This window comes from Schistocerca cancellata, chromosome 7 (assembly GCF_023864275.1).
Source record: "Schistocerca cancellata isolate TAMUIC-IGC-003103 chromosome 7, iqSchCanc2.1, whole genome shotgun sequence".
NCBI lineage: Eukaryota > Metazoa > Arthropoda > Insecta > Orthoptera > Acrididae > Schistocerca > Schistocerca cancellata.
Genome location: NC_064632.1, coordinates 587,755,288 through 587,779,228, shown reverse-complemented (window position 1 = coordinate 587,779,228; position 23,941 = coordinate 587,755,288). Strand labels below are relative to the sequence as shown.

At 42.4% G+C, this 23,941-nt stretch overlaps 1 protein-coding gene across 3 annotated transcripts in view; it reads left to right on the top strand.

The window, feature by feature from the left end:
• The window catches only part of LOC126092069 (intraflagellar transport protein 57 homolog), a 181,548-nt gene that overhangs the window by 79,775 nt on the left and 77,832 nt on the right, over positions 1-23,941 (top strand). Inside the window, exon 5 of one of the 3 annotated variants that reach the window (XM_049907486.1) lies at positions 23,404-23,563. In XM_049907486.1, coding sequence (XP_049763443.1) covers positions 23,404-23,563 — 160 coding nt within the window. Of the gene's footprint in view, positions 1-23,403; positions 23,570-23,941 lie in introns of all 3 variants that reach the window. The other 2 variants (XM_049907485.1, XM_049907483.1) reach the window with 2 other exon arrangements.

Below are 23,941 nucleotides of genomic sequence, written 5' to 3'. Positions count from 1 at the left end.
GCAAGATGTATGAGACAGGCGAAATACCCTCAGACTTCAAGAAGAATATAATAATTCCAACCCCAAAGAAAGCAGGTGTTGACAGATGTGAAAATTACCGAACTATCAGTTTAATAAGTCACAGCTGCAAAATACTAACCCGAATTCTTTACAGACGAATGGAAAAACTGATAGAAGCCGACCTCGGGGAAGATCAGTTTGGATTCCGTAGAAATGTTGGAACACATGAGGCAATACTGACCCTACGACTTATCTTAGAAGAAAGATTAAGGAAAGGCAAACCTACGTTTCTAGCATTTGTAGACTTAGAGAAAGCTTTTGCCAATGTTGACGGGAATACTCTCTTTCAAATTCTGAAAGTGGCAGGGGTAAAATACAGAGAGCGAAAGGCTATTTACAATTTGTACTGAAAGCAGATGGCAGTTATAAGAGTCGAGGGGTATGAAAGGGAAGCAGTGGTTGGGAAGGGAGTGAGACAGGGTTGTAGCCTATCCCCGATGTTATTCAATCTATATATTGAGCTAGCAATAAAGGAAACAAAAGAAAAGTTTGGAGTAGGTATTAAAATCCATGGAGAAGAAATAAAAACTTTGAGATTCGCCGATGACATTGTAATTCTGTCAGAGACAGCAAAGGACTTGGAAGAGCAGTTGAACGGAATGGACAGTGTCTTGAAAGGAGGGTATAAGATGAACATCAACAGAAGCAAAACGAGGATTATGGAATGTAGTCGAATTAAGTCGGGTGATGCTGAGACTATTAGATTAGGAAATGAGACACTTAAAGTAGTAAAGGAGTTTTGCTATTTGGTGTGGAAAATAACTGATGATGGTCGAAGTAGAGAGGATATAAAATGTAGAGGCAAGGAAAGCGTTTCTGAAGAAGAGAAATTTGTTAACATCGAGTATTGATTTAAATGTCTGGAAGTCATTTCTGAAAGTATTTGTATGGAGTGTAGCCATGTATGGAAGTGAAACGTGGACGATAAATAGCTTAGACAAGAAGAGAATACCGTATTTACTCGAATCTAAGCCGCACTTTTTTTTCCGGTTTTTGTAATCCAAAAAGCCGCCTGCGGCTTAGAATCAAGTGCAAAGCAAGTGGATGTTCTGAAAAATGTTGGTAGGTGCCGCCACAACTAACTTCTGTCGTCGAATATATGTAGCGCTACACAGGCATGCTTTGTAGGCACAAAGATAAATACAAAAAAAAAGAAAAGTGGAAGACGAGCTTTTTTCCTCCGCCCCGAGTTTCGACCATTGCATTTTCATACATTATCCAACGAAGTAAATACAAATTCCGTATTGTTCATCTTCGAATGTAGCAGAATTTCAATGTACTACGAAAATCCGACATGCAAGACTGTTTGGGATGTTTGTCAATATGGCCAACTCTACTTTCTGAATTTTTTCCTACCTGTGAGAAGAGATGGTTGCTAATAGGAACCTGATGAAATGTGAATCACATGCAGTATTTTCTTCACCATAAGAATAATATGAATATCAACATTTTGTCATGTATTCTTTCGTGTTTGCTGCTATCTCATTTAAATCCTGCCTGCCTAATAAACTACGAAACTAGAGTGAGACAACAGCAAACGCGGAAGAATATACGTATTGTGTCATGTTTATATTCGTATTATTCTTATGCCTAATAGTGATACAGTCAGAAATGAAGCACAGCAACTGACTAGATTTTTAATTCTAAGATGACTCTAATTTCTGTGCAGAATTTGATGTACTAAAGAAGCGGCCGCAAAGATTTTCAAACGGAGAAACATTTTCGCCTAACTCTCATTCAGAACATGTTCTATCATACGCAGTCTATTATTTGATTCTTGTTGATCATTATCAAAGAAAGCAGCAGTGTAAGTAACAACAAATAGCAGTCTCTTGCCATTGTTTCGCTAATGAGATGATTACTCTCTCTTTTTTTTTAATTGTAAGCGGTGGTAGCGCGCACAAAAGCAAGCCATGCCGCGAGCGGCGACAGGCCGTAAACACGCACTATCAGAAGGCGACAAACAATGCGTGACACAGTACAGTAACGCATTTTCAGCTTCGAGTGACGCAATCACCTATAACAAAGAAAACAGCACTTATCAGATCAAAGCAAAATAAGCAATCGATTCAAACCAGACGAAGCACGTGAAAAAGGAAGGGTACCCGTATAAATACGGACGGAGCGCCTGACGCATAGCAATGGCTACTTGGTAAAGCTTAACTGCTAAGCTTACGACTCGAACCAAACTACTGTAGCTGTATCGTCATTCATTCGACGTAAATTGTGTCTCACATTACAGTGGACCAACTTTGTTTCGATTTGGAGGTGCTGCCTAAAACTTTACTCTCCCCTTGAACTTCGAGTCTCAAATTTCCGGTGCGGCTTAGATTCGGGAATTTTTTTTTCCTTTATTTCGAGTCTCATTTTTCAGGTGCGGCTTAGATTCGAGTGCGGCTTAGATTCGAGTAAATACGGTAGAAGCTTTCGAAATGTGGTGCTACAGAAGAATGCTGAAGATTAGACGGGTTGATCACATAACTAATGAGGAGGTATTGAATAGAATTGGGGAGAAGAGGAGCTTGTGGCACAACTTGACTAGAAGAAGGGATCGGTTGGTAGGACGTGTTCTGAGACATCAAGGGATCACCAATTTAGTATTGGAGGGCAGCGTGGAGGGTAAAAATCGTAGAGGGAGACCAAGAGATGAATACACTAAGCAGATTCAGAAGGATGTTGGTTGCAGTAGGTACTGGGAGATGAAGAAGCTTGCACAGGATAGAGTGGCATGGAGGGCTGCATCAAACCAGTCTCAGGACTGAAGACCACAACTTCAATTAGGGCTCTGCCTTGTTAAATAGGACTTTAGAGATGATCTTGTATGTTTCATCTAGGAGTGTGATGCCTCTCTAGTTGTTGGGGTTTGCTTTAGACACTTTTTTATGGAGTCGGTGGATAACAGCTGTCTTCCATTTGTCTGGAATTCTTTCATTTTTCCATATTTCTTCAAAGATAGTTTGGAGAGAATGTGTGTGGCATTTTTTGACATTTTTCCAAAGTTCAGCTGTGATTTTGTTTTGTCCTGAGGCTTTATAGTTTTTGAGATTTAAAATGACTGACTGTAGTTCCTTCATGGAGGGTGGTTCAGAGTTAGGTTTGGTTATTGTTGAGGTCTTAAAGTCCATATCTCTGTGGGTTTTGCACAGATGAGAAAGTTTCTGAAATATTCTGCCAATATTTTGCAATTATCTGTGTTGTTATGGGCAATATTTCTATTTTTGTCTGAGAGAAGCAGGGTCAGTAGACTATATTCAGTTATTTTTTGTTTAAAAGTCTTATAATAGTTCCTTGTGATATTTTTAGTGAAGTCTGTTATGTTCATTTTTCTGTGATTGCTATTGTTACCATGCTTTTCTTCGTAGTTCAAGGAGTCTGTGACATTCTTGTGTCCACCAGGCATGTTTTTTGGCTTTGATCATGGGAGTTAATCATTCAGCTTCTTTTATTAGGCTTCGTTTCATTTGATACTAGTTTTGATTTTGCATGTATTTAGTTGTGAGGGGAAACTCCTTGGAATTTATTATCTTTTGTAGATTGTATTTTCTTCTTTTGAGGTTTTTGGTTTTGTTTTTTCTTTTTGGGGTGATTTTGAGTTGTATTTTAGAATGGTACTGATCAGAACCCAGGTTGGCTCCTCTGAGGACCCGGAAATTTTGTATTTATTTGTAGAACTTTATTTAATTGGATACATAAAAGATCTACTCACCAAGCAATGGCAGAAAACACACATAAAAAAGACAGTTATAATAGGCAAGCTTTTGGAGCCATTGGCTCCTCCTTCAGGCAGAAGAGATGAAGGGGAAGGAAGAGGAGTGAAGGGAAATGACTAGAGAGGTCTAGGAAAAGGGGTAGATTTCAGGAAAGTCACCCAGAAACATGGGTCAGGGGAGAGTTACCATATGGGATGAGAAGGAAACACTGATTGTTGGGGACCGCATCAAATAAGTTTTGAAAACCTGAGAGCTTAAAAGGTGGAAGACAGGGTAATATGTAGACAGAGAATGAGTTAATAAGAGTGAGAAGCTAAGTGCTTTGTACATAACAGAGGTGGGACGGTGGTGGTGAAAAATAGATGGTAAAGACAATTAAAGATGTAGAAAACTAAAATGGAGTGAAGCAAAGAGTAGTTACAGTGAAGAAGTGTTGTGACGGAAGAAATTAATGTAGATGGAAGAAATTAACATAAATTAAGGTCATGTGGGTGGTAGGAACCAAGGACATGTTGTAGTGCTAGTTCCCACCTGCAGAGTTCTGAGATACTGGTGTCTGGGGGAAGAATCCAGATGGCACGTGTGTTGAAACAGGTGCCGAGGTCGCGAATTTCGTATTGTAGAGCATGTTCTGCAACAGGGTACTGCAAGTTGCCAGTATACACTCTCTGCCTATGCCTGTTCATCCTAATAGATAACTTGGTGGTAGTCATGCCGATGTAGAATGCCGAACAGTGATTACATAACAGCTGGTATATCATGTGTGTTGTTTCCCTTTGATAGAATATGTTTTGCCAGTTACAGGGCTGCAATAGGTAGTGGTAGGAGGGTGCACAGGAAAGTCTTGCAGTGGGGACAGTCACAGGGGTAGGAGCTATAGTGTAGGGAGATGGGTGCAGAAGGAGCATAGGGTCTGACAAGAATATTGCGGAGATTGGGTGAGCAACAGAAAGCTGTTCTAGGTGTGGTGGAGATTGGGTGAGCAACAGAAAGCTGTTCTAGGTGTGGTGGGCAGAATTTCAGACAGAATGGATGTCATTTCAGGGCAAGATTTTAGGAAGTCAAGGCCCTGTTGAAGTAGCTGATTAACATGTTCCAGACCAGAATAATACTGAGTCACCAATGGTGTGCTCTGAAGCTGTGTTTTGGAGGGATCAGGAGTACCAGGCTTGGATGTGATGACCCAGGAAATCTGCTTTTTAGCTAGGCTGGTGGGGTAATTATGTGCAGTGAAGGCTGAGGTGAGAATGGTGGTGTATTATGTAAATACTGTTGTTTATTGGTAGGTTTAATGTGGACGGAAGTGTGTTGCTGGCCTTAAGTGAGGACAAGATAACATCAAGGAAAGTGGTCTGGGAATCGGAATAGGACCATGTGAGATTTAATCGGGAGAAGGTATTCAGAGACGCCAGGAATTTTAGCAGGTCCTCCATGAGTCCATAAGGTAAAGATGTCATCAATGTATCTAAACCAGACCAGGGGCTGAAGACTTACGGATCCCAGGAAAGCCCCCTCCAAGCAACCCATGAAGAGGATGGCATGGTTCCCATGGCTGTTCCTCTGATATGTTAGTATGCCTGCCCCTCAAAGGTGAAGTAGTTGTTGGTAAGTATAAAGTTGATTAAGGTGAGTAGGAAGGATGCCATAGGTTTGAAATAAGATGGGTGCTGACTGAGGAAATGTTCAGCAGCAGACAGACCATGTACGTGGGGGCTGTTGGTATAGAGGGAGGTGGCATCATTGGTGACAAGCAAGGTGTGTGGTTGGAGTGGGACGGGCATGGATTTCAGATGACCTAGGAAATTGTTGGTATCTTTGATGTAGGAGGGGGTCTTTGTACTATGGGTTGCAGGTGTTGATCAACTAAGGCAGATATACATTTGGTGGGTGTTTTGAAGCCAGCAATTTTAGGATGGCCAGGATGATTGGGTCTGTGGATCTTAGGAAGAAGGTAAAAGGTGGGAGTGCATGGTTTGGATGGGGTCAGAAGTTCTATGGATTGAGGTTTTAGTCCTTGTGAGGGGCCTGGGGTTTTAAGGAGGGACTGCAGGTCAGTTTGAATCACAAGGATGAGATCTTGATGACAGACGCTGTATGTAGTGGTGTCAGACAGCTAGCGTTGACCATCGCTAAGATACTTCTTTCAGTCAAGTGCTACAGTGGTAGATCCTTTGTCTGCTGGAAGGATAATGATGGTGTCATCAGATTTTAGGGACTGTAGAGCTTGAAGTTCTGCAGAGGACAGGTTAGGACCTTATTGTAGGGACCTGAGGAATGATAGTGAAGCAATGCTGGAGGTGAGGAATTCTTGGAAGGCTTGTAGGGGATGATTTTGTGGTAGTAGTGGTGAATCAAGTTGGGATTGTGATCAGAACTGTTCAAGGCAGGGTTCAATGTCAGGTTTGCTGTTGGAAAGGTTTTGGGATTGAATTGCAAAGTGATATTTCCAATGGATATTACGTGTGAAGGAAAGTAGTTCCTTCACCAAAGCACCATGATAAAATGCAGGTTTAGGACAGAAAGTGAGACCTTTAGAATATACAGATAATTCAGGAGGGGAGAGTGCTTTAGATGAGAGGTTAAGGACCCTGTACTGTTGTGGCTGGTTCTTGGGATTATGGGTTATTCTTGGTCTGGGAGGTAGTGGTGAAGGCTGTGGGATGTTAAGGAGGTTGGCCAAACTCAGTTTGTAGAAGAGAAGTGGTGGTTGATGGTGTGGCTGTTTAGGAAGCTGCATAGGGATAGGAAGGGAAACATCACAGTTCAGGTAGTTTAGGAGAAAGGGGGATAGCTTTTTGAGGTGAAGTCTGGCATGTTGTTGCAGTTTGAAGTTGACTTGGCGGATGATATCATTCAAGGAAATGTGAGGGGTAGATAAGTGCAGGATTTTGTAGAAGGAGAGAAGTCTGACAGTGTGGAAATTGGCTGATGAGGCATTAGGTCACAGCTTAGCCGGATAAGAGCAATAGGTTGTTGTATTTGAAACTGTAAAAGAGCCTGGTGTAGGGAAGGATTGCATACAGAAACAGGGACTTTCAGTGTTAGGCCTTTTGGAGTAACTCCAAGGGACAAGCAGGTTTCAAGAAACAGAATGTGAGACCTTAGCTGGAATCCACCTAGATGTGAGCATGATGAGATCCATGTTTTCTGTTGTCGATGTAGCTTTTTAAAGGCTGTGGATTTCAGACTCATATTGTGTGCTTGTCGTAATTTGATCAGTCTGATCCGATTTTGGTTAGTCCTGTTATGTGTTGCATAGTTTCCTTTTTTGCATTGGTGTCCCCCATAAGTAGGGAGTTTTTCAAGGAGTTCCTTGCAGGGTGGGGAATTGCTATGTACGTAAAAAAACAGTATTCTATTTGAGTCCATAGATGTATCATGGCACTGCACAGAAGAGATATTTGAATGTTGTGCAGGGGCAGTTGAATTTAGTGAAACTAAACTTCTAATTGTGTTATAACCTTTAATCACCAATAATTGCGTGGATATTCAAACACACTCACTTAGAAACAATAGCTGGTTACATGATAACAACTCAGTGTCTCTCATTTGACTGCCGTGCCATGACATGCGGCCGGCGCCGTTCGTAGCTAGGTGGTGCTCCAGCGCTCAGCCGAGTTGCGGAGCGCCTCTATCACAGTTTGCGCGTACTGTCGTGGCGGCACTGTTAAATGTCGTGGCACTGTCACAACACTTTTCCCCCCTTCAAAAAAAAAAAAAAAAAAAAACACTCACTTCCTTGGAGATACGGACAGTGTGGAGACATCCATGGCCTCTTGTAAGGCCCCGAGAAGATCCCGCAGAGAGACACGAGAGTATGCTTGAAAATGTCCAGGACGGAAGCTCGTGCGTGGAACGTGCCTCCTGGACGAGATGATGGGTGAAAACTCTGGAGCAGCATCCATAGGTGTCGTGGACCTGGGGGTGTGCTCCAGCGAGATGGGTCCCGGAGAAGGCGGTGTCGCGACTGGGGCCGGTTCCAGTTAGTACTCGGAAGCGGTAGCAATGTCGGCTGCATCAACACGTATGGTAGATCGGCAGCAGCGACAGGACTGGCTTCTCGGGCTGGTGGAGGCGAAGGAAGGGGCGGTGGCACTGGCGTGGCCACCCCTCATGGGCGCATCTGGTCGTAATGGCGAACAACCATGCCATCGTCCGTACGTATCTCACAAAGCCGGCGGCCGCGAAGGGCCTTGACCACCCCTGGAATCCATTTAGGGTGAGTTCCATACCCTCGTGCCCATACGTCGGCACCCACCGAGTATTTTCCCGCACTAGGGGACACAGCACAAGGCCTGACAGGGTGAAGCAGGTGCAGTAGAATGCGCGGTTGGCGGCCATGCAAGAGTTCAGCAGGGCTGCGATCACCCAGAGGCGTGAAGCGATAAGAACTCAGAAATTGCAGCAGAGTGTCATCTGTGGAAAAATCACAAAGGAATTTTTTCATCTGGCTTTTGAAAGTGCGGACAAGGCGCTCAACCTCCCCATTCGATTGTGGATGGAAGGGCGGTGCTGTAACATGATGAATCCCTTGTCCAGTACAAAAATCATGGAAGGCCTGCGAAGAGAACTGAGGGCCATTGTCCGTGACGATCGTGGATGGAAGACCTTCTAGCGCAAAGATTTTGAACAAAGCCAGCATCGTCGCCGCAGTGGTGGGCGACGGACATCGAACAACAAACGGAAACTTCGAGAAGGCGTCAATCAACAGTAGCCAATAAGTACCGAGGAAGGGGCTGGCAAAGTCAGCGTGCACCCGTTCCCATGGCTGCGCCGGATCAGGCCACGGAAAGGGTATTGTACGAGGTGCAGCCAGTTGTTGAGCACACTGACCACACGCAGCAACCATGTGGGCGATGTCCGAATCAATACCGGGCCAATAAACGTGCCTGTGGGCCAGGGACTTAGTCCAAGAAATCCCCCAATGGCCTTCATGCAACAGTTTGAGAACATCTTTGCGAAGAGAGGCTGGCACCACGACCCGTGGAGATGCGCCATCCGTGGCCGGAAGAACAACACCATCACGAACAGACAGACGAAGGCGCAAGGCATGGTAGTTGCGAAGGGGATCCGATGCCCGGCCCTTGTTCCTGTCCGGCCAACCCCGTTGAACAAAACCGATCACCTGACGCAGGACCGGGTCCCGCACAGTAGCCGACACGACCTGCGAACCTGTAAGTGGAAAACCCCCGACCGCATGACGTTCTTCCTCATCAATGTGGAAACAGAGTAGTTCATCACAATCGAAAACCGGGTCGGGGCGCATCGGCAATCGTGACAATGCGTCAGTGTTGGCGTGCTGGGCCGTGGGGTGATAGTGAATCTCATAGTGAAAACGAGACAAGTATAAGGCCCAACGTTGCAGGCGGTGAGCTGCCTTATCCGGAAGCGACGCCAATGGGCTGAACAGAGAGACCAGCGGCTTGTGGTCGGTGATGAGGTGAAACTTAGAACCATACAAAAAAACGCTGAACATTTTAGAGCATAAATGATAGCGAACGCCTCCTTTTCGATTTGAGAGTAACGCCGTTGCTCATCGTTGAGGATCTTGGAAGCATAGGCGATGAGTCGTTCCGACCCATCCTCATACCGATGGGCGAGAACAGCCCCTAGGCCATAGTGTGACGCGTCAGTCACCAGAACCAAGTGCTGACCCAGACGGAATGTGGCAAGACAAGGCGCCGACTGCAAATGAGCCTTCAGGCGGACAAAAGCCTGCTCACACTCGTCGGACCAACAGAAAGGGATGTTTTTGCATAACAGCTGCTGCAGAGGATGAGCTACCGCCGCCGCGGATGGAATGAATTTGTGATAATAAGCAATCTTGCCTAGAAACGCCTGAAGTTCTTTGACCGTAGACGGCCGGGGTAGAGCGTTAATGACCGCAACGTGCTGACGTAGAGGACATATACCCTCACGGGACAAGTGGAAACTTAGATACACAATGGAGGGTTGGAAGAACTGTGACTTGTCCAGATTGCACTTCAACCCAGCCAAATGCAAAACCCGAAACAGTGAACGCAAATTGCGAAGGTGCTCCTCAGTGGAGGCCCCCGTGACAACAATGTCATCCAGATAGTTTATGCAGCCGGGAACGGAAGCCGTGAGCTGTTCCAAAAACCGCTGAAAAATGGCCGGCGCGCTAGCGACACCTAGTGGTACCCGCTGGTAATGATACAACCCACAAGGAGTGATGATGACGAGAAATTCCTTGGAAGAAGCATCCAACGGCAACTGATGGTACGCCTCCGATAAGTCAAGTTTGGAAAAGAACTGGCCCCCAGCGAGCTTGGTAAATAACTCCTCAGGACGGGGAAGAGGATAAGTGTCAATGAGGCTCTGAGCATTGACGGTGGCTTTAAAATCACCACGAAATTGCAGACTCCCGTTTGGTTTAGAAACCACTACGATTGGCGATGCCCATTCGCTGGAGATAACAGCAAGGACAATCCCTGAAGCTGTTAACCTGTCTATCTCAGCCTTGACAGGTGCACGCAACGCCACCGGAATAGGGCGTGCCCGGAAAAACTTAGGGCGAGCTGTAGGTTTAAAAGTAATGTGGGCTTCAAAATCCTTGGCATGACCCAGACCAGCAGAGAACACGGACAAAAATTCAGAACACAATCCATCCAGCTGTTGATACGGAATATCCTCAGATATGAGGTGCACATCATCATCAATCGAGAACCCGAACAACTGGAAAACATCATAACCGAACAGGTTTTCAGTGCCCGCGTGACCCACCACATAAAACATGAGGGGCCTAACAACAGACTTGTAGGCAGTGGAAATATCAAACTGGTCATTGATAGGAATTTCCTGTTTATTATAAGTTCTCAGATTTCGCGTAACTGGAGACAAGGGAGGGGAGCCCAACTCCAAATACGTGCGAGAATTAATGAGAGTTACTGCAGAGCCAGTGTCCACTTGCATGCGAATGTCTTTATCCAGAACACGAACAGTAACAAACAACTTATTTGTTTGAGAAAGCACACAGTTAACATCCATGTCCGATGCCTTGTCCTCGTCGACAGGAACTTTAGGGGACTGACACACAGAAGCAATGTGGCCCTTTTTCCTACATGAATTACATGTGGCCCAACGTTTTGGACACGTGGCCCTGTCATGCTGTACGAAACAAGGTGGACAAGAAGGAAGTGCGGAACGAACCTGCTTCTGTGGTTGCTGTTTTCACTGCGAGCGTTGTGGCCCCACGCGACGTTGTTTACGCGAGTGAACCGCCGCCACATCTTCGTTCTCCTGTGAAACAGGCAAATTGTCCGTGTCGAAAGTTGACTGTACAGCGCCTACGTCACACCACGCGTCTATTTGCGTGCCAGCAGCATGAGACACTACAAAGGATTGAGTGATGCTTAGAACTTCCGACAACGAGGGGTTTGGCAGTTGTAGGGCACGTTGCCGAACTTCTTTATCAGGAGCAAGCTGTAGAATAGCATCCCTAACCATTGAATCAGCATAAGACTCATGATGAGTGTCCGTGACAAACTGACATTTCCTACTCAGACCGTGTAGTTCCACCGCCCAAGCCCGGTAAGATTGATGGGGCTGTTTACGACACAGGCAGAACGCCATGCGGGCAGCAACGACGTGGGTATTTTTGCGGTAATAGTTAGACAATGAGTCACACATTTCGTGGAAGGACAGGGAGGCAGGTTCCCGCAGAGGGGCTAACTGAGATAGCAGCTGATAGATCCGTGGGGAAATCCAAGATAGAAATAACGACTTACATAGGAGCATCGACAACACTGAAAGCCAAGAAGTGTTGCCGCAAACGCTTCTCATAATCCTCCCAGTCTTCAGCGGCCTCGTCGTAAGGAGGAAATGGAGGCGGAGAAGAGGAAGACAGACGATTAGTAAGTGGCGTCGACAACGCCTGAATAGCAGCCGTCAGCTGTGTTTGTTGTGCCTAAATAGCAGCCGTCAGCTGTGTTTGTTGTTCAATGAGCGCTTGCATAAGCTGTTCCATGTCTGCCCCGTCACGAACACGCAAATCCACAACACAGTGAAAATATCCCATCCTCGTAGCCAAAAAGTGTTATAACCTTTAATCACCAATAATTGCGTGGATATTCAAACACACTCACTTAGAAACAATAGCTGGTTACATGATAACAACTCAGTATCTCTCATTTGACTGCCGTGCCGTGACATGCGACCGGCGCCATTCGTAGCTAGGTGGCGCTCCCGCGCTCAGCCGAGTTGCGGAGCGCCTCTATCGCCGTTTGCGCGTACTGTCATGGCGGCACTGTTAAATGTCGTGGCACTGTCACAACAAATTATTTTCTTTTATAGGTCCCCTAACTCTGACGTCAGAGCACTTCTGCTCAAGCTTGAGAGGGTTCTTGATTCACTTCATAGGAAGTACCAGAAATTAGTTATATGTGGTGACTTCAGTATAAATTTTGTATGTAATGGTGCAAGAAAAAGGATGTTGTTAGATCTCCTAAATTCATGTGATCTGATGCAGACTGTTCCCCCCTCCCCCCAACTAGGGTGCGGGGGAACAGTAGCACAGCCATGGACAATATTTTTATTCATTCTTCATTACTAGATGGACATTCTGTTAGTAAAAGGGTGAATGGCTTTTCAGACCATGATGCACAAATTTCAACACTAAAAGGCTTTTGTACTCAAACAAATGTCACTTGTAACTACAAACTATGTAAGAAAGTAGATCCAACAGCAATAGAGAGTTTTTTAAACCTCTTCAGGGAACAAGAGTGGCATGATGTTTATAGTGCCGATAACATAGATGATAAATAGAATGCTTTCCGTAACACATTTCTCATGGTCATTGAGAGTTGCTTTCCATTAGAACCTTCTAAACGCAATACTAGCAGTAATAGGCAGCCTGGGTGGCTGACAAGTGGGATAAGGATATCATGTAGAACAAAGTAGGAATTATATCAAAATGTTAGAATTAGTCACAATCAAGATACAGTAGCCCATTACAAACAGTATTGTAAGGCCAGAATGAGATTTTCCACTCTGCAGCGGAGTGTGCGCTGATATGAAACTTCCTGGCAGATTAAAACTGTGTGCCCGACTGAGACTCGAACTCGGGACCTTTGCCTTTCGCGGGCAAGAGCACTTGCCCACGAAAGGCAAAGGTCCCGAGTTCGAGTCTCGGTCGGGCACACAGTTTTAATCTGCCAGGAAGTTTCAGTATTGTAAGGCGCTTAAAAATGTCATCAGGAAGGCAAAGAGTATGTGGGATGCAAATAGAATAGCTAATCCACAGAATAAAATTAAAACCATGTTGTCAGTTGTGAAGGAAGTGTCTGGTCAGCAGCACAAGGTCGACGATATAAAGTCAGCTCATAGTAAAAATATTTATGTTACTGATAAATCAGATATATTTACAGTATTTGACAATCATTTTCTGAGCATTGCTGGTGAATTAAATAAAAATTTAGTTTCTACAGGTAATCATATAACTTGCTTGGCAAATGCCTTTTTTAGATTGATGTCTGAAATACTCCTCTGTGATTCAGACAAGGGAGAGATGGATATGATGGAGGGCCTAGCAGGATATTAAAGTATTGTGCTGCACATGTTAGCCTTGTATTGAGCCATATTTGTAATTTCTCCTTTAGGAAGGGTCAGTTTCCTGAATGATCAAAGTACTCAGTAGTAAATCCGCTTTATAAAAAGGGAGAAGGGATAATGTAGACAATTTTAGACCCATTTCTATGCCATCAGTGTTTGCTAAAGTTATTGAAAAGACTGTGTATGTAAGGATAATTGATCATTTTATATCACACGATTTTCTATCAAATGTACAGTTCAGCTTTATAAGTCGTTTAACAACTGAAGATGCTATGTTCTCTTTTCTCTGTGAGGTACTGGATGGGTTAAACAAAAGGTTTTGAACGCTAGGCATATTTTTTGATTTAACTAAGGTGTTTTATTGTGTTGATCACAAAATATTGCTCCAGAAGTTGGACCATTATGAAATACGGGGAGTATCTCACAATTGGTTCACCTCTTACTTTAGCAACAGACAGCAAAAGGTCGTTATTAACAATGTTGAGAATGGCTGTGATGTGTCTCAGTGGGGTATGGTCAAGTGGTGGGGGAGGGGGGAGGGGGATTGCCACAGGGATCAGTGTTGGGGCCACTCCTGTTCATTATTTATATAAATGATACACCCTCTAGTATTATGGGCAACTCTAAAATATTTCTGTTTGCTGATGACCCTAGCTTGGTAGTAAAGAATGTTATGTGCAGTTCATGACCTAAGTTCATGGCTTGTAGAAAATAAACTAACACTAAATCACAGTAAGACTTAGTTTTTACAATTTCTAACACACAATTCTACATCTACATATATACTCCGCTAGCCACCAAGCGTTGTGTGGCGGAGGGCACTATTTGCGCCAAAGGCATATTTCCCCCTCTCTGTTCCACTCAGGGATCGCGCAAGGGGAAAACGACGGTCTCAACGCCTCAGTACAAGCTCTAATTTCCCTTATCTTTGAATAGTGATCATTGCACAGTATGAAAGTTGGTGGTAATAATATATGCTCTACATCCTTGGCGAAGATTGTATTTTGGAATTTAGTGAGCAGCCCCTTCCGTTTAGCACGTCGTCTATCTGCAAGTGTGTCCCACTTCAAACTTTCAATGAGATTTGTAACACTCTCGCAATGACTAAATGTACCCATCACGACTCTTGCCACTCTTCTTTGGACCTTCTCAATCTCTTGAATCAGACCCAACTGATAAGGGTCCCACACAGACGAACAGTACTCTTAAGACTGGATGAACTAAAGTCTTGTAAGCAGTTTCCTTTGTTGAAGGACTGCATTGCTTCAGGATTGTACCAGTAAACCACAATCTAGAGTTCGCTTTACCTGTTACTTGTGTAATCTGATCGTTCCATTTGGGATCATTTCGAATAGTCACACCCAGATACTTGACGGATGTTACTGCTTCCATATACTGGGCATTTCTTTTGTACTCGTATATTAATGGGGATTTTCGCTTTGTGATGCGCAGTAGGTTACACTTACTAATATTCAGAGATAAATGCATGGTGTTCACAATTATTGTGTGATACTACTTTCTTGTAGGCTACAGCATCGTCGGCAAATGGTCTAATGCCACTGTCAATACCATCAACCAGATAGTTTATGTAAATCGTAAAAAGCAGTGGACCTATTATGCTGCCCTGGGGCACACTTGATGTCATGCTTGTTTCTGTTGAAGTCCCCCCATTCGAGACGACATACTGCTCTCTATCTGTAATAAAACTTTCTATCCAACCACATATGTCATTGTTGGATTCAAATTAATGATATGAATATAATAGAGGGAAACATTCCACGTGGGAAAAATATATTTAAAAAGAAAGATGATGAGACTTACCCAACAAAAGCGCTGGCAGGTCGATAGACACACAAATAAACACAAACATACACACAAAACTCTAGCTTTCGCAACCAACGGTTGCCTCGTCAGGAAAGAGGGAAGGAGAAGGAAAGACAAAAGGATATGGGTTTTAAGGGAGAGGGTAAGGAGTCATTCCAATCCCGGGAGCGGAAAGACTTACCTTAGGGGGAAAAAAGGACAGGTATACACTCGCACACACACACATATCCATCCATACATACAAGACACAAGCAGACCTGCTTGTGTCTTGTATGTATGGATGGATATGTGTGTGTGTGCGAGTGTATACCTGTCCTTTTTTCCCCCTAAGGTAAGTCTTTCCGCTCCCGGGATTGGAATGACTCCTTACCCTCTCCCTTAAAACCCATATCCTTTTGTCTTTCCTTCTCCTTCCCTCTTTCCTGACGAGGCAACCGTTGGTTGCGAAAGCTAGAGTTTTGTGTGTATGTTTGTGTTTATTTGTGTGTCTATCGACCTGCCAGCGCTTTTGTTGGGTAAGTCTCATCATCTTTCTTTTTAAACACATATGTCATTGGATAGACTGTAAGTGCACCCTTTTTGGAGCAAGCGACAGTGCAGAAATGAGTCGAACGCCTTTCGAAAGTCGAGGAATCCTTCCTGGCGTCTAAGTATCTTAACTGTTTTACAATCCCAGATACACTAAACACTATGTCAGCCATCCTTGTGTTTGAAACTTCCTGGCAGATTAAAACTGTGTGCCCGACCGAGACTCGAACTCGGGACCTTTGCCTTTCGCGAGCAAGTGCTCTACCATCCTTGTGTTTGTTTGATAATTGAAAGGGGGAATGGTGCTGCAGTCCTCTACCGTAAATGAGCTTTTGAAAGCTAGGTTTAGAAATTCGGCCTTCTGTTTATCATCGTTCGTTACATTACCCGTACTGTCAGCAAGAGAAGGTATTGAATTATTTGTAGCGTTCATAGATTTTACGTACAACCAAAATTTTTTGGACTTATTTTTAGAATCTGCAGATAAAATATTGCTTTCAAATTCCTTAAAAGAGTCTGTCATTGGCCTTTTGACAGCTGCTTTCATTTTGCATAATTTTTGTTTGTCAGTGGGACAGTGACTACATTTAAAACGGCTGTGCAAAATTCTCTGCTTTCTCAGCAACTTCCTAACATGTTTGTTGAACCAAGGTGCATCCTTTCCTGCCCCTATATTTTTGCTAGGCATGTACAGTGTGTTAACTGTAAGACAGCAGAGTTGTGAGGGGAGTGCGGGGAGAGGAGGAAGCAAGCGTTGGCTGGTGAGGGGAGGGAAGAGGAGCCTTTGGGCGGACAAGGCACGCCTACCAGTTGCAGTGCCTGGCACCACAAATTGCGCGTCATGCTTACACGAAAGCAGACGAAAGGCTTGGAAGTAAAACTCGCTTTAAATGTTGTTCGTAAACGAAACTGAAATCGTCATGTACATTAAAAAATATATATATAATGTCTACTATGCGCTCACAAACCATGAAACGAGATCGCCAGTGCACAATGTCTGGACGGTATAAGAACACATTCATCTTGTTTTCCATCTTACGCCATATGAATCCCATAGACAAAAGTACTTTTCTCAGCGAGACAACACTCCACTTCCAGCCTATTTTGTCGTACAAAACTGGAAGCAGTGTTCACAGGCTCGGCACAATCTTCCGCACTGAATAAAATTCCGCTATCGTGTCGCGAATGTCACGCTGGTCGAAATCATCGATCATTACTTCGATATCTCCACTTCTTTTCCTAAGTTAAAAGAGAGAGAAAGATTTATTAGAAAATGCCTTCTGTACTGCATGTATTTTTTTTAATTTGGAAATGTACTGTAATATGAATGTGTTTCGAAATAATACAGTAACCAGTGGTGTTTCCATACAAAGCAATACGGTAGCAAGGAAAAATGAAATATAAGGTAATTCGGACGAAACAGGGGGCTCCTTCAAAGTGATCGCGAACAAAATACCTGAAATGGAAACTCACCTTTTCTTGCCAGGCGTTTGTGGTGATACACAAGGATCATTCTTGGAAAACTGTTTAAATCTTCGAATTCTACGCATGCTTTGTCCTCTGTTTGTAGCAGCTCTCACTGAAGATTTGTAAATGGGGTGAAGCAATGTTTTCTGCTCCCTTTCCCTTTCGCAGCATTCAATAACGCAAAATATAATTTTGCGAGCATCGCTACATAATACTGGTTTCCTTCTAACCATAGGCCTACCGGTAGGGGTTGTTGGCGACTCCTGAGGTGGGCCAGCAACTGCATCTTCACTCATTTTGATAATGTTTAGCGCAACTGCACAATAAAAACACGCAGAACAGTACAGCGCAAAACAATAACGAAGCAGATAACAGTGGCTACCTTTTACAACACAGTCAGCTACGTAATGTTGGCAGCAGTCCAAACTGCGTGCCTACCGAAGCCTCCCGACATTTACCGACTTCTAACAATTCAGGACTAGGGAGAAGTCTACCATCTAAAAGTTTACACACTATATTTCTTTACACTTGGTGGACAATACCTTTAAGTTCCAACCAAAGATGCTCAATATCTTTGTGTCCCGCGGTGAATACTAGGAGCTGACGATGAAGATATTCATTAATGACACTTTTATTTGCATTCCCAAACAAGAAAACTTTGCTGTTTCTGTGGTGTTTTTTTGCAGCTTCCACTGACATAGAACTCACAACAATGTTATGGTCGCTAATATCTTCTTCTAGATTAACTTCCTCAAAAAGATCAGGTCTGTTTGTCGCCAAGATATCTAATATGTTCCCATCTCGAGTTGGTTTTCTAACCAATTGCTCTAGGTTGTATGTTGAGAGCACTCCTAGAATAACTTCACATGAGTCTTTGCTTCTGCCCCCGGTGATAAACATGTAATTTTTCCAGTCAGTGGATTCCAGATTAAAGTCTCTACCTATAACTAATGGATAATGTGGATATTTATTTCCTATATACTCAAGACTCCCTGAAACATTCTGCAACGTTTGTTGCAGATGCTGGTGGTCTATAAAAACATCCTAATACAATGGTCACTGCTTGGCTGATTGACAGCTTTATCCAGACTATTTCACAGTCTGACCCAGTATCGATCTCAACTGCGTTTAAACAGCTTTTAACTGCTGTGAACACACCACTTCCCATAGCATCTGTCCTATCCTTCCTAAACATTGTCCATTCAGAATTCAAAATTTCACTGCTATTTATGTCTGGTTTCAATCAGTTTTCAGTACCCATACAATATTGGCATTACTACTGTTTATTTTGGAGAGTAACTTGGGGGGATCTTGCTATAGACACTTCGACAATTTACTAACATGAGATTTAGTAATTCAACAAAACCTGACATTTTAATTTCACAGAATGGGCTTATGATTAGTGAAACTGAACAGTTCAAATTTCTAACTGTTCACTGTCATGGAAAGCCCATGTTCTGGATCTAGTTCAAAGACTTGATGCTGCCATTTTTACTATTCGAACGGTATCTGAAGTGAGTGATCGTTCGACATGAAAATTAGTCTACTTTGCTTATTTTCATTCACTTATGTCATATCGTGTTATATTTTGGGGTAACTCTTCCCATTCTAGAAGGATATTTTTGTCTCAGAAATGGGCAGTATGGGTAATAAGTGGTGTAAGTTCACAAACCTCTTGTCGACCCGTGTTCATCAGTCTGGGTATTTTGACATTGGCGTCTCACTATATATATTCCTTACTGTCATTTCTTGTTAACAGTATTAGCTTATTCCCAAGAATAAGCAGCTTTCACTCAGTTAATAGTTGCCAGAAATCAAACCTGCATTTGGATCGGACTTCCTTAACTCTTGTGCAGAAAGGTGTGCAGTATACTGCTGCATCCATTTTCAATAAGCTACCACTTGAAATGATAGTTCTCCAAGTGCTTTCAAATTGAAACTTACGGCTTGACTTTTTTTGGGTTCATAAACATTTTATTTTTATCTGTTATTACTTTTATGTTGTAATTTCATGTACTGTCATGTTCCATGACTTAGAGATTTCCTCCTCAACTTGGTGCTACGGAACTTGACGTGTAAATAAATAAATAAAATAAATAGGACATGGTGTTTTTTCTTGGATATTTTGCACATCATCGAGTTGGTCACAAAAACATTTCACCTTCTCTTTGTCCTTTCTGTTGTCCTCATTTATGGAGGCATGTGCATTCACAGTGGTGTACACCTTGTTAGCAGATTTAAAGGTTAGTGTGGAGAGGTTTTCAGATGTTGATGTTAAAGTTCACATAATGACAAAATCACTTCATTGTTATAAAAAGTGTTGAACGCTGCCCCAAACTTCTTAAAAAATATGTTTTTCTCACCCACTGGTGATTTAAACACTGATATGAGAATTAGTTTTTTTTCTCTTCTCATCAGTTTTTATCTCTGTGGCACAGTTCAAAAAGTTTTTCAGTATTTATATGGTCCACTTCTATTTTTGCTGGAAACTGTAATTCTGCTCTTGTGTAAAAGCATACTGTACTATTTTTACAAACACTGTGGCAGTAATGAGATGTTAATTTAAAATTGCTTACATTTCTTATCATTGCACCAATGCTCAGGTAAACAAATTCAGGAGATGTCACCAAAATTATTTATAGCTACTACTAAATCTAACACTTTATTCTTGAGGCACTGTATATTCGAATACATCATTTTGAACATTTTTACTTTTACTATTACCTGGTTAAATACTACTTTTTTCCTGATAGTTTTCAGGCTGGTTTGTTGTAGTCTTTTCCTTTTCTTAATTTGAAACCATAAAAAATATCTCATTAAGTGGAGGAGTGCTGCTGCTACTTGAGTTGTATCAGCTGTTACTGATATTTGTGATGTTCCTAATACTGATACTGTTGTTGGTGCTGCAGATGCTTGCTGGTGCTTCTTGATTTCTCCCGGTAATTTGTGTGTCACAGTGTGCTTCTCTAGGCCATTCAAGTGAATTTATGAAGTATGAAATATGTGCCCAGTGCTGCTAATATCAACAACAGAAACATTTTTGAATTGATTGCATGTATTCGAAAAACACTTATTACAGCACTAATCTCCTAGTTTACACAAGATCAAGATGGCAAATCATAGCGGTGTGGAATGTTCATGAAGAGAATGTTTGTGTGCGACAAGTGACCCAGGTGCTTCTTTAACTCTGATCGAGCTGGGTATCTTTCGTTCGTGTATGCATCATTAGAGCTGCCAAACAAAGTCGTTTGAAGACAACTTGATAATTTCTTCAGTGTGAACATTCTTAATGATTTCAGAGAGGGATGCTTTGGGTTTGACAAAACTCAAGGACTTCACAATTGCTGCTTCATTAACATTTGAGGTGATACCGCATCTGTGGATATCAGCTAGAATGTAAAGTTTCCCCAAGTGATCATGGATTTTTTGCTGTGACATGTGCATATGGTGACATGGCATTTGAGTATTCTGTGGAACAGCAATAGCTGAATCACGTATCTGTGTACTTTAAGTAACAGTTTCTGAATCATTTTCATCACTTATTTTGCTTTTGTCGAATGGGTGTATGTATGTAGTATCATCTCTGTAGTTATCACGTGTGCGCTTTGTTATTGTGTTTTGGTCAGTTTTTGGTGATGGATTAATTTTACTGCACAGAAAATGGAACTTACTTTCCCATAAAGTGCATCTGACACAATTTCTACCTACTCTCCCGTACTTTTTTCACACGTTATAATATGAGTTCTAGTATCTGGGTGTAGTTCACTGTGTGATTCATTTGCAACCTCTGCATTCTACTGTGTGAATTAGTTACATTTGTGTTTTAAAACCTGTACCTCTTCCAGGGGCACTGCAGTTACTTTGCTTGTAAAACATTCCTTCTCATTAGGTTTTTGAATTAGATTATCTCTGCTATATTTCTTACAGAACCGTACTTTATGTTTTGGATCTGCATTAACACATTTATAATGATGTGTAGTTTTACATATATTGCACATTATACCGATAACTGAATGTTTCTCGCAGTGGCAGGGGTCCAAGCCTAATATTACAGTTGATTCGTCATAGGATGATATAGATGCATAATTCTCAATACTTCATCTTATTCAATCTCTGCTGTTTTCAGTTTATTTTTTGATGATGTATCATGACAAGCACAAATTATCACAATGTACATTGATTATGTTGCAAGTTGAACGCTTTTCATCATTCATTTTACACTTTTTGCAGGAGTCAACACAGTGACGATCTACACTTGGCACCATCTTGAATTGTAGCGGCATGGTTGTGTGATCTGCATGTTTTACAGTATGTTGTGCTTATGGTGGTTAATGTTGCCAGCTAAGCACTAGCACCAACATAAAAAGTACAGATTGAAGGTCCGCCAATCCAAATGTTAGTTTCAACACCCTAGTCTATTGGAAGTGGTATGCTCTTGCCTTCTCGTGACCTTCCAATTGATCCACCAAACCCGTCACCAACAATGAATTAAGTGATAACTGACAGAAAAGAGAAATCCTCAGTATAACTGAGGATCAAATCCCAGACCTTTGGACATGTAGCCTGGCACTTTCCCATTGAGCTACTGTCCTAAACACTGCCAACAATTTTTTCAGCAAAAAATTGTATTGTACTGTATAAAAGCAGATGTCTAAAACATGGAAACAGAATTATGTGATGCTCTGAACATGTTAACTATATTGAATATTGATGAAACTCTTTTACTAGCCTACTGTCCCAGATACTTTTGTTTGTGGAGATTCATGAGAAGTCAAAATGGCACAAGTCTAGATCAAGGCCAGTGGTGTACTGATGTGTTTTTTGCTTCAATGTTGGCAGTGCTTACTATGAGGTATAATGGGATGGAAATAGTTTGTGTCAGTTGGTGACTCTACTCAGCCAATGAGCGAGCAGGACAGACAATGTGTTTCAAAAAAATATTGTCTCATTCTCAAGTCAATGCATCACTGTAGTAACACTGTTCACGTTTACGTAGCACTTCACTTAGCATAGACTGGGACTGTGTCCTAGGCAGGCCCGATGTTAACTGACTGGGCACGGCCTGTGCTGCCTGAGTTGTTGTTGTTGTTGTTACACCGGCAGAGGCCGCGTCCGAATTCTCGCGTGCCCTCTGGTGGACGGGTCTCTACTTGTGGCAACTACCGTCCGTGACGCGCCGTGCCGATGTGCGCCTCCCGCGATCTTTCTGGTGGCTACTGCAGTCACAGCCTCTGAAACTGTAACACATTCAGTAGTAACTGGCAAATATTTTGACAACCAAGATTATTAGTTTAATGTAAGCTGTGCTTTTAGGTCCCAGCCTAAACACAATCTTGTAATTCTTGACATATTCAGAAGGAACAAATACATGTGGCAACAAAGATTATTAATTTAATTAACCTACATTTTGGGCTAAGCAGCACAGCAGTTCGTCACCATGATGAGGCTATTTGGCTTTTACATTCATTGGTTTCACCAACTCACAACCAGACTGTCACATTCCTGTCTATCAGTAACCTCAAGCTGAACTACAGAACAGTTTCTCACCGTTACTCAGCTTTTTTAACTTTCACAGCCATTGGCTTTGCCAACTTGTGACCAAACTGTCACATTTGAACCTAATTACAACCTCATAATTTTTGACATACTCAGTAAAAACAGTCAAATATTTGTGACACAGTGAAGAAAAAAGGTTTCTATTTTGTGGTTAGAAATTCAGTGCATATTTTCTCACCTCTCATAGGTTACGTAAACATACCACCCCATTGGCTATACAAAAGTGATGTGTTGGCAACATATGAGCTGTAGAGAAATACCGCCAAGACTGCCATTGGCTCTGATCTAGACTTTAGAATTCAATGTCTTAGCTGACATGTAAAACACATGAAGGTAAGGATTAAATAAATTACAGTAATGCTTCAGACTCACTTCAGAGAGAGAATGGATAATTATTAAAGTTGAAGGTAACTGCTATATATGTTCAAGAATTATTTTATGATTCTGTAAGTACAAAGACGTAAAGCTAAAAATTGGATTCCAGCCTGTTTTCTTCTACTGTTGCACATAATTTACACATCTCCAAGTGGCTCAGTCACAGCTGCAAGTACTACTTGTGTTAAATATGTGAGAACCTTTGTTTTTATTATTAATTGTGCTGTTTCTTTTTCCACCTCTAGATTTAGTCATCATGTGTTCACTTTTCCCTGTCCTGTTCTTAGTAGTTTCCTTGTGTGCTCATTTCCAGACCACAGCCAGCAGTTGAGGTAGAGGCTGAGGAGGAGATAGAGCAGCTGCAGGAAAACTTCGAAGAAGAAGAACTGACAGCCGAGTATACAGATGAGGAAGACGATGACGAAGAAAATATGCTGCATGTTGATGACCTCCATAAACTGAGCTTCAGCAATGTAGTGGTGCTTTTGTTCATAACCTTTTCCACACATAGTTGACCACTGCACTTTCGCCAAAAACTGCATGTCAGTTATATTTGGTTCACTTTTTACACTATTTATCTGCACCAGTGATATTTCTCAAAGACTGTAATTTGTCTTCTGTGATAATCTTTTTTCTTCTTTATCCGTACATATCATAAAAAGTGTGTGTGTGTGTGTCTTTTACTGACAAAGGCTATGACCGAAAGCTATGTGTGAGTGTCTTTTAATTGTGCCTGTCTGCAGCTCGATGTGTCTTCTTTAAAGTAAGTAGCAATCTGTATTTTCCTACATTGTTCATTCGCATAAACATATGTTCTTGAGAATTTTCGGAAGTTACATGTATTGTGGATG